The following is a 10,661-nucleotide window of genomic DNA, read 5'->3' on the forward strand; positions in this document are numbered from 1 at the left end:
AGACAGACTCCATCGGGGAAGGAAGAAAGAACAGCAATCGAATTTGAACACCCCCACCCCCACCAATGTACCAATGCGACAGAGCAGGACAGTCAGAAATACAACCACATCTTCAAAACACCTTCCCCCCCCATCCCTTCTTCCCGGGCTCAGCTTTGCTCCCCATTTCTCTCCCTCCTCCCCCCACCGGCGCAGGGGGCAGGGATGGGGGTTGGGGTCAGTCCATCACCCGTTGTCTCTGCTGCTCCTTCCTCCTCAGGGGGAGGACTCCTCACACTCCTCCCCTGCTCCGGCGTGGGCTCCCTCCCACGGGAGACAGTCCTCCACAAACTTCCTCCCACGTGGGTCCCTCCCAGGGGCTCTGGGGGGGCATCTGCTCCCCCGTGGCTCTCCATGGGTGCAGGGCAGTCTCTGCTCCGTCGCACCTCCCCCCTCCTTCCGTCCTTCCTCTCCCTCTCTGTTTGCAGAGGTATTTCCCTCCCCCCTCCTCCTCTTTCTCCTCCTCTTTCTCCTCCTCCTCTTTCTCCTCCTCTTTCTCCTCCTCTTTCTCCTCCTCTTTCTCCTCCTCCTCCCAACGTCTCTTCTTTAAATCCCTTATCTCAGAGCTCGACGCCGTCACTAATTGGCTCGGCCTGGGCCAGGGGCGGGTCCGACTTGGAGCCGGGGGAACTTTGAGCATCTTCTGCCAGGAGCCCCCCCTGTAGCCCCCTCCCCCGCTCCCAACCCCTCCACACACAAACCAGCACAACAGGGTGCAGCCGGGTGGGTGCTAGCAACGGGGGGGTTGTGAGGGCAGGATACGCCCCGACCCCGCCCCAGGATTATCTGGGTGTGCACAGGTGTGGAAGGAGATGGGGGTGCGACCGCCCGCGTGCCCATGGTTCTGTCTGTGTGTGTCCCCTCTTCCTGCCCCTCGCCCTCCCCCTCCTTTGTCCTCCCCTTCCCCCATCCCTCCTCCTTCTTCGCCCCAGACCAGCGCCCGCCCTTGTTCCCCACATTCACACACACCCCCGCAAACCTCACCCCACCCCGCAGGACCAGGGATGTGATGTCTTCAGGAAATTCTCTGCTCTGCTCGTTCCGAACTCGGGAATAGACCAATGCCAGGGTCAGTCGCTGCTTGAAGAGTGTTGGGACAGAAGAAGGGACCAGGGGATAAGGGGTGAGTCACCCCAGCTTTGCATAACCAAGGGATGTCTGGCTAACGACTCTGCCCTGGGGGCGGGGAGAGAAGTGTGAGCAGAGGGGAACATCCTGCCCCAGAGGGCCGAGAGGCTGGAGGAGTCTCTGAGAAGCAGGATGAGATAGGGCCAGGAATAGCTCTTGGGTTGGGTTGGGTCATCTGCCTGCTTGCGTCCCCCCTCCCCATCTCTTGTGCATCCCCCAAATCTATTCAGTCTTCAGTGAACAGGACACAAATCTGAAACCCATTATGAGCAAAATCCAATTTATTTGATAGAAACTTAAAAAAAAAGAAAAGAAGAGGTATTTCTTTGATTTCCTGTAAGGGACGTACACACCCCCTGGGTCTGTGTGTATCCATCTACATCTGTGTGCACCTACGTAACGACAGGAGCATCCCATACGCTCCATTTTGATTGCAGGGTCCTGGATGGGGTTTTGCTTCCTCCAAACCACCCAAGAATTTTTGTTGCGGTTTGCCACATGGACCACGTCTCCTTCCTCAGGGTAAAATAGTCCCCGAGGAGCCATGGGTGAGAGCAGCTCATCCCTCCACCATCATAGTCCGGTATTGCTGTATCCCACCAGGAACCACAAAACCCTCAGCCTTGGTGAGCGCCATCACTGAAGTTCATCCTCACAGCTTGGAAACAGGTAATAATTAACGGTACGCATTTTAACGAAGCGAGAGATGAACAGGGAGAGATAAACATACTAAGAGCAAATGGAGTAAAATACAACACGGTGGTCACGGCTTGTACCACACAACCAACATCCCAACAAAACGTCGTACCAAGACTGTCCAGCAGTTTTCTCAATGCTGGGTCTTGTTGACCTCGCTGCCTAACGAGCCTTTACAATCCCTTTGGACTCATGGGAGCACCCTGGTTTCCCAGGAAGGCAGCGTTTCTTAAACATCGCCTCTGCCCAGACCCACGAGTCCTCAGGGAGATGCTGGGACTCTTGGACATGATGGTCCCACATGATGGGGTGAAGGAAGAGCCACGTTGTCCATGTACCCAAGGCACCTGCTGGTAAATCTCCAAATTTACTCCGATGTGCAGGCACTCACATTTAAATCAGAGAGAGGCTCACAGAGAAGCCGTCATCCCCTCACACATACCTTGCTGGGGCATTAGCACCCCACAGACATCTCTGAATTTCCCCTCCAACATCACCTGGCTCATGAGATGAGACCAGAGGGCTGGAAGTCCTACCCAGGGAGGTGACAAGCCTCTAATTTTGTGGCCCATCACCTCCCAGGGAAGCTCCCTGGCCGACGGGCACCTCCTCCAAGTGGGGCCTCTGATGGACAAGACAACTGGCGCTCACGCTGAATGACTTCCCGCAGAACAGGCACGTGTGGGAGCTCTCCTGGGCGTGGATCTGATGGTACGTGGCGAGGTGGGAGCTGGTCCTGAAGGTTGAAGCACTCCCCACACTCCAGCACTTGTACAGTCTCTCTCCCTTATGGATCCTGTGGTGGGAGATGAGGCTGGAGAAGTCCTTGAAGGTCTTCCCGCAATCTGGGCACTTGTAGGGTCGTTCTCCCGTGTGATTTCTTTGGTGACGTCTCATGCTGTTAGTCAAGCAGAAGATCTTCCCACACTCGGGGCATTTAGAGGTCCCCCACTTGGCACGGGCCATCACCTTGCTCGTGGCTGCATGGGTGTTCTTCACGCCATCCCCTTGTCCCGTCGGTGTCTGCTCCTCCTTGTTCTCCAACTTCTCCTCCAGCACCGGGGGTGCTTGTCCTGGCTCCAGCTGGGTGCTCGGTGCCTGCTGGACAAAGAGAAATCCATTGCACTAAGCCATCCCCACCCACATCTCCCCCAGATCCTGGGACATCTCACACTAAACCCCCGAGGACTCACCACTATGGAGGGCTTGCTGATGCCTCCAGAGGTGGCAACTCTGCTGGAATTTCTTCCCACAGTGCGAGCAGGCGTATGGTCTCTCTCCCGTGTGGATGCGTTGGTGCTTGATGAGGTATGAGCGCCACGAGAAACGCTTCCCACACGTGGTGCAGAGAAAGGGCTTCTCCTCTGTGTGTACCCTGCACTGATGCAGGAGTCGCCCGCTTTCCCTCAAGCTCTTCCCACAATCCTGGCACTTGTAGGGCTTCTCTCCCGTGTGGATTCGTCGGTGACGGTTCAGGTTGCTCCCCCAGGCAAAGACCTTCCCACAGTCCTCACACTTGTACTCCTTCTCTCTGGAGCTGCTCCGTGGTTGGGTTGCACCCTCTTGAGGGTCTTCAGCATATGTCCCTTTGAAAGAGCATTTTCGGTGTCTTCTTGGTGCGTGGCTCCCTTGCGTATCATCTGGCTGCCGTTGGCCATCGTGCTCCACGTCCACCGTGGGGCTCTGGGGCTCCTCTTCGGGCCCTTGCAGCATCCCCCTCTGCTCTTCCCTGGGCTGGCACTGCTCCTCCTTCTGCTTGTCTGTCCCAGCCCCTGTGGGGAGACCAAAGGGGCTCAGCTGGTGGCTCTTAAGGCACATGAAGAGCAGCCACCTACTCCAGCAGATCCCACCCGGAGCAGTACCGCCCAGTACGGTGCTGCCAACTGCTGGAGCCCTTCTAGCGCTGCTGAGCATGTAAATGCATGGGGGTGTGTGTGTGGGGGGGTGTCTGTGTGTGTGTGTGTGTGTGTGTATGTATCCTGTTCCTGCTCACAATCCTCTTCCATCCCTTCCCATCCTTCATCCTTACTCATCCCCCATCCCTCCTGCTTCTTCAACCTGGACCAGTGCCCACCATTGGTTCCCACTTTAACCCCCCCACCAAAACTCCCTCCACCCCCCCAGGAGGTGCAGGGATGGAGATGGGTCATGTCAGGATTGGACAGGGTTGGGCTGTTGGCTGCTCCCACCGACCGTGGGGGGAAGAGGAAGAACAGTGAGAATCCCTGTGGGTGGGGGTAAAAAATGTTTGACTAGAAGTGGCAGGAGGAGGATGGAGGAGTCCATCACTCACCTCTGACCATGGTGAGATGGATGCCCAGACAGTTCCTGACCAAACACCGGCCAACCCAACCCCCAATCCCCCTCCTCTCCATTTTATTGCTGAGTACAACATGATATGTAATTACGCCCCATCCGAGGACTCACCATTATGGAGGGCTTGCTGATGCCTCCTGAGGTGATCTCTCTGCCGGAACGTCATCGCACAGTGCGAGCAGATGTATGGTCTCTCTCCCGTGTGGATGCGTTGGTGGACAACGAGGTTTGAGCTGAAGGAAAAGCGTTTCCCACATGTGGTGCAGAGATACGGCTTCTCCTTGGTGTGTGTCCTCTGGTGACACAGGAGGTACCAGCTCAGCGTGAAGCTCTTCCCACAATCCAGGCACTTGTAGGGCTTCTCTCCCGTGTGGATCCATCGATGACGGCTCAGGTTGCTCCCACAGGTGAAGACCTTCCCACAGTCCTCACACTTGTACTCCCTCTCTGTGGAGCTACTCGGTGGTTGGGTTGGGTCTTCCTGAGTGTCTTCACCATACGTCCCTTTGAAAGGGCTTTTTTGGGGTGTTCTTGGTCCGTGGCTCCCTTGCGTATCATCTGGCTGCTGTTGGCCATCGTGCTCCACGTCCACCGTGGGGCTCTGGGGCTCCTCTTCGGGCCCTTGCAGCATCCCCCTCTGCTCTTCCCTGGGCTGGCACTGCTCCTCCTTCTGCTTGTCTGTCCCAGCCCCTGTGGGGAGACCAAAGGGGCTCAGCTGGTGGCTCTTGAGGCACATGAAGAGCAGCCACCTACTCCATGTCTCTGCCTGCTCGGCTCCCTCCCTTCCCTTCTCCTCCTTCTCACGCCCTGCATGGCCTTGCCCATTAGCGCCATGTTGTGCTTTGAGCCCCGAGGGCACCTGAGCCCCACCCAGACCCTCCCTCGCCCCTTCCCCCACAGGGTGTGGAGTACTCGCACTTGTCCCCTTCTTGGCCACGGGCTCCCTGCCATGGGAGACAGTCCTCTATGAACTTCCAAACTGTGGAAACTGGGGGAGAAGTAGCAGTGCCAGGGGGAGATCGCGATCACCGACTCAATTGGACAAGGGGTTTGGGGCACCCACTACCCCAGACTACAGGACCTGAAACAAAGCTGGAACCTGGAGGGGTGATCCAGACTCTCTTTCTCTCCTTCCTTTTTCTTTTATTTCCTTTCTTTTCCTTCTTACAGATTTGTAAGAGACTGCATTGCTTACTATCCTTTTCTGAGTTTAAGCTCTTTCTACCAGAAGTAAAACATTTTCAGTGGTCGTCTGCTCTTGTTTCACCTTAATTTAAGCTGAGGGGACCACTGACCATTTACAACTCTCTGGACTCCCACTCCAGGTTGTAACATCTCCTCCTCTCTGGTTCCCCTTTTTAAATACCTTATCCCAGGGGCACAGTCCCTGTCACTAATTGGCTCGGCCTTGGCCAGGGGTGGGTCCAACTTGTAGCCAAGGGAGCTTTGAGCATCTTCTCCCAGAAGACCCCCTGTAGCCCCCTCCCGCGCTCCCAACCCCTCCACACACAAACCAGCACAACAGGGTGCAGCCGGGTGGATGCTGCGCCCCAAGCAGGTGGCGCTGAGCACCCCGAGAGGCAGCAGCAGGTATGATCTCTGTACCCTGCCTGCAGTGCACAGGTGTGCAAGGAGATGGGGGTACAAGTGCACAAGTGCCCATGGCTCTGTGTCTCTGTGTTTTTGTTTGTGTCCCCTCTTCTTCCATTCTGTCCCTCCCCCTCCTTCATGCTTATTCCCTCTCCATCCCTCCCCCTTCTTCATCATGAACCATTGCCCACACTTGGTCCCCACTTTCACCCCCCCAAAACTACCCCCACACCCTGGGAGTGCGAGGATTGAGATGGGGCAGGTGGGATGGGGCAGGGTTGGGCTGTTTGCTGCTCCCACCCTCTGTGGGAGAACCTGGAAAGCAGAAAAGAAGAGGAAAAGCAAGAAAACCTGTGAGTGGAGGTTAACATAGTTCATGAGGAGGCCAGAGGAGGCCATCATCCACAGCCCCTCCCTGTGGGGAGATGGATGCCCAGCCAGTTCATGAACAAAATCTGGCCAACCTCCACCCCCAAAGCCTCTCCTCACCATTTTAATGCTGAGCGCAAAGTGATAGGGGTTTAAGTCCCACCTGAGAACTCACCATTGTGGACGGCTAACTGATGCCTCCTGAGATGATAACGCCGCCGGAAGTTCTTCCCGCAGTGCGAGCAGGCATACGGTCTCTCTCCTGTATGGGTGCGTTGGTGTTTGATGAGGTATGAGCGCCAGGAGAAGCGTTTCCCACACGTGGTACAGAGAAAGGGCTTCTCCTTGGTGTGTGTTCTCCAGTGACGCAGAAGTCTCCCACTTTCCCTGAAGCTCTTCCCACAATCCCGGCATTTGAAGGGCTTCTCTCCAGTGTGGATGCGTCGGTGACGTCTCAGGTTGCTCCCGCAGGTGAAGATCTTCCTACAGTCCTCACACTCGTAAATCTTCTCTCTGGAGCTACTCCGTGGCTGGGTTGTGGATTCTTGAAGGTCTTCAGCACATGTCAAGAAGAAAGACCATTTTTGGGGTTATCTTGGTACTTTATCCTTTCTCTTCCTCCTCCATCTCTCCCCCTCCAACATCCCTCCTTCTTCTTCACCCTGCATCAGCACCCACCCTTGGTCCTCACTTTCCTCCCCCCCCGAACTCCCCACACTCCCTGCGAGGGCCTGTGATGGAGGTGGGTCAGGTCGGCATGGGGCAGGGTTGGGCTCTTGGCTGCTCCCACCCACTGGGGGTGAACCTGGGAAGGGGAAAAGAAGAGGAAAAGTGAAAAAACCTGTGGGTGAGGTAAAAATAGCTCAGGAGGCCAGAGGAGGCCATCACTCACCCCCAGCCATGGGGAGATGGATGCCCAGCCAGGTCCTGACCAAAATCTGGCCGATCCCCATACCCAAATCCCTCCTCTCCATTTTATTGCTGAGCACAACGTGATATGGGGCTAAGCCCCCCTGAGGACTCACCACGGTGGACGGCCCTCTGATGCTTCCTGAGGTCATTACTTTGCCGGAAAGTCATCTCGCAGTGTGAGCAGGGGTATGGTCTCTCTCCCGTGTGGATCAGTCGGTGGGCGTTGAGGTATGAGCGCCAGGAGAAGCGTTTCCCACACGTGGTGCAGAGATACGGCTTCTCCTTGGTGTGTGTCCTCTGGTGACTCAGGAGGTACCCGCTCAGCGTGAAGCTCTTCCCGCAATCCTGGCACTTGTAGGGCTTCTCTCCAGTGTGGATCCGTCGGTGTCGGTTCAGGTGTCTCCTGCTGGTGAAGACCTTCCCACAGTCCTCACACTTGTGCTCCTTCTCTCTGGAGCTACTTGGTGGTTGGCTTGCACCTTCTTGAACTTCTTCACCGTACATTCCTTTGAAAGAACATTTTTTGGGTTCTCTGGGTACTTTACTCCCTTGTGTATCATCTGGCACCACAGAGCAGGGGCCCGACACCCCCAGGCCCAGTCCTACAGATGACCCCAAACCCGCTCACACCAGTCCCCCCAGGAGCCAGCACTGGGGCCAGAAAGAGTTCAGACAGAGATTGAATAACGAAGACAGGACCAACGGCGATGGCCAACACACAGAAGAACCCCCTTGTACTGCAGTGCCAGCCCCTTTTACACCCTTTTCTTGTGTGTCCCCCCCTTTTCTGCCCCTGCCCCCCTTCCCCTGCTCATCTCCTCCTCCGTACGCACATTCCCCCCTCCAGTGTTGCATCCTCAGCAGCTGCAAAGCTCATGGTAGAGCTTCCACCTTCTACTGGTGGCTGGAAGATCCCCCATTAGCGGAGGCAGAGAGCTCTGTTTGTGGCTAATGTCTTCGTTAATGCTAACTGGGCAGGTTTGATGTCTCTGCCTGCTCGGCTCCCTCCCTTCGCTTCCCTTCTCCTCCTTCTCACACCCCTCATGGCCTTGCCCTGCCCGTTAGCGCCATGTTGTGCTTTGAGCCCCAAGGGCACCTGAGCCCCACGCAGCCCCTCCCTCGCCCCTTCCTCCTCAGGGGGAGGACTCCTCATACTCCTCCCCTGCTCCAGCGTGGGCTCCCTCCCACAGGAGACAGTCCTTCATGATCTTCCTCCCACGTGGGTTCCTTGCAGAGGCTGTGGGGGGGCATCTGCTCCCCATTGGATCTCCATGGATGCAGGCGAGTTTGCTCCAGAGCACCTCCCCACTCCTACCGTCCTTCCTCACTGTTGCAGTTTGCAGAGGTATTTCCCTCCCAGCTGTGGTGCAGAAGTGTTCAAGGAATTGAGGGTGCAAGTGCTCAGGTGCCCATGGCTCTATGTGTGTGTCTCTGTGTGTCTGTCGTCTTCCTGCCCGTGCTTGTGCTCCATCCCTCCTGTTCCTCCATCCTTACTTCTCCTCCATCCCTTGTTCCTCAATCCGGACAGTGCCTACCCTTGGTCCCCATATTCACATCCCCTCAAACCCACCCCTCAGTAGAGCCGGGGATGGAGATGAGGCAGGTCGGGGTGGGGCAGGGTTGGGCTGTTGGCTGCTCCCACCCACTGGGGGTGAACCCGGGAAGGGGAATAAGAAGAAGAAAAAGAAAACCCATGGGTGGAGGTAAAAATTGTTTCACAGGAGAAGGCAGGAGGAAACAGGAGGAGGCCGGAGGAGGCCATCACTTACCATCTCTCATGGGGGCATGGATGCCCAGGCAGTTCCTGACTAATATCTGGTAAACCCCCGCCCGTCCTCTCCATTTTATTTCTGAGCACGACATGATTAGCCACACCCAGGACTCACCATGGTGGAGAGTTTGCTGATGCTTCGTGAGCTGGTCACTCTGCCGGAAGGTCAGTCCACAGTGGGAGCAGACATACGGTCTCTCTTCTGTGTGCATCCGTTGGTGAGCAATGAGGTTCGAGCGCCAGGTGAAGCATCTGCCACACGTGGTACAGACAAAGGGCTTCTCCTTGGTGTGTGTCCTCTGGTGACACAGGAGTCTCCCACTTTCTGTGAAACTCTTCCCACAATCCAGGCACTTGTAGGGCTTCTCTCCCGTGTGGATCCGTCGGTGACGGGTCAGGTTGCTCCCGCAGGCAAAGACCTTCCCACAGTCCTTACACTTGTACTCCTTCCCTCTGCACCTACTCCGTGGTTGCGCTGTGGCTTCTTGAGAGTCTTCAGCATATGTCCCTTTGAAAGAGCGTTTTCGGGGTGTTCTTAGTGTGTGGCTCCCTTGCGTATCATCTGGCTGCTGTTGGCCATCGTGCTCCACGTCCACCGTGGGGCTCTGGGGCTCCTCTTTGGGCCCTTGCAGCATCCCCCTCTGCTCTTCCCTGGGCTGGCACTGCTCCTCCTTCTGCTTGTCTGTCCCAGCCCCTGTGGGGAGACCAAAGGGGCTCAGCTGGTGGCTCTTGAGGCACATGAAGAGCAGCCACCTACTCCATGTCTCTGCCTGCTCGGCTCCCTCCCTTCCCTTCTCCTCCTTCTCACACCCCACATGGCCTTGCCCATTAGTGCCATGTTGTGCTTTGAGCCCCGAGGGCACCTGAGCCCCACCAGATGCTTGATCATCCCTTCCCCCACAGGGATGGGGAAGAAAAATAAAAACAAAGGCCGGGGGGGATCCAGACAAGGACAGGGGGGGGACGACTGCCCCATTATGGGCTCAGGCAACAGACAGACTCCATCGGGGAAGGAAGAAAGAACAGCCATCGAATTTGAACACCCCCACCCCCACCAATGTACCAATGCGACAGAGCAGGACAGTCAGAAATACAACCACATCTTCAAAACACCTTCCCCCCCCATCCCTTCTTCCTGGGCTCAGCTTTGCTCCCCATTTCTCTCCCTCCTCCCCCCACCAGTGCAGGGGGCAGGGATGGGGGTTGGGGTCAGTCCATCACCTGTTGTCTCTGCCGCTCCTTCCTCCTCAGGGGGAGGACTCCTCACACTCCTCCCCTGCTCCGGCGTGGGCTCCCTCCCACGGGAGACAGTCCTCCACGATCTTCCTCCCACGTGGGTCCCTCCCAGGGGCTCTGGGGGGGCATCTGCTCCCCCGTGGGTCTCCATGGGTGCAGGGCAGTCTCTGCTCCAGAGCACCTCCCCTCTCCTTCCGTCCTTCCTCACCCTTGCTGTTTGCAGAGGTATTTTCGTCCGCCCTCCTCTTTCTCCTCCTCCCAGGTTCCCCTTCTGAAGTTATCCCAGAGGCGCGGCCGCTGTCGCTAATTGGCTCGGCCTTGGCCAAAGCCGATTCTGACTTGTAGCTGGGGGAGCTTTGAGCAGCTTCTCGCAGGAGCCCCCCCTGTAGACCCCTCCCCAATCCCAAATCCCTCCACACACAAACCAGCACAACAGGGTGCAGCCGAGTGGGTGCTGAGCCCCAGGCAGGGGGTGCTGAGCACCCTGAGAGGCGGCAGCACGATGTGGGGGGGCTGTGTAAAGGTCGCTTATTCCCGTACCAGCACCCCAAGCCCAATGGGATCCTCTGGGGGGCCGCATTCAGGGTCCTTCTAGGTTTGTGTG

At 56.9% G+C, this 10,661-nt stretch overlaps 1 protein-coding gene across 1 annotated transcript; it reads right to left on the bottom strand.

The window, feature by feature from the left end:
* Positions 1-2,659: 2,659 nt before the first annotated feature.
* Positions 2,660-10,655, bottom strand: LOC141917369 (uncharacterized). Its single transcript, XM_074810523.1, has 7 exons — positions 10,043-10,655; positions 8,937-9,515; positions 7,164-7,556; positions 6,391-6,691; positions 4,291-4,622; positions 3,057-3,635; positions 2,660-2,964 (listed from the first exon to the last, which is right to left on the bottom strand). Exons 1-7 carry the CDS (start codon positions 10,206-10,208, stop codon positions 2,801-2,803), a joined length of 2,514 nt encoding a protein of 837 aa, XP_074666624.1. The 5' UTR covers positions 10,209-10,655; the 3' UTR covers positions 2,660-2,800.
* Between the last annotated feature and the right edge of the window lie 6 nt (positions 10,656-10,661).

Source organism: Strix aluco, chromosome 37, assembly GCF_031877795.1.
Source record: "Strix aluco isolate bStrAlu1 chromosome 37, bStrAlu1.hap1, whole genome shotgun sequence".
Lineage (NCBI taxonomy): Eukaryota > Metazoa > Chordata > Aves > Strigiformes > Strigidae > Strix > Strix aluco.

Excerpts from the sequence above, each read along its gene's own strand:
- LOC141917369 (XM_074810523.1), bottom strand. The coding sequence starts at position 10,208 with ATGGAGACCCACGGGGGAGCAGATGCCCCCCCAGAGCCCCTGGGAGGG. Across the intron at positions 6,692-7,163 it reads TCAGAGGGCCGTCCACCGTG|ACCTTCAAGAATCCACAACC; the intron begins GTGAGTCCTCAG and ends CATGTGCTGAAG. Across the intron at positions 2,965-3,056 it reads TCAGCAAGCCCTCCATAGTG|CAGGCACCGAGCACCCAGCT; the intron begins GTGAGTCCTCGG and ends CTCTTTGTCCAG.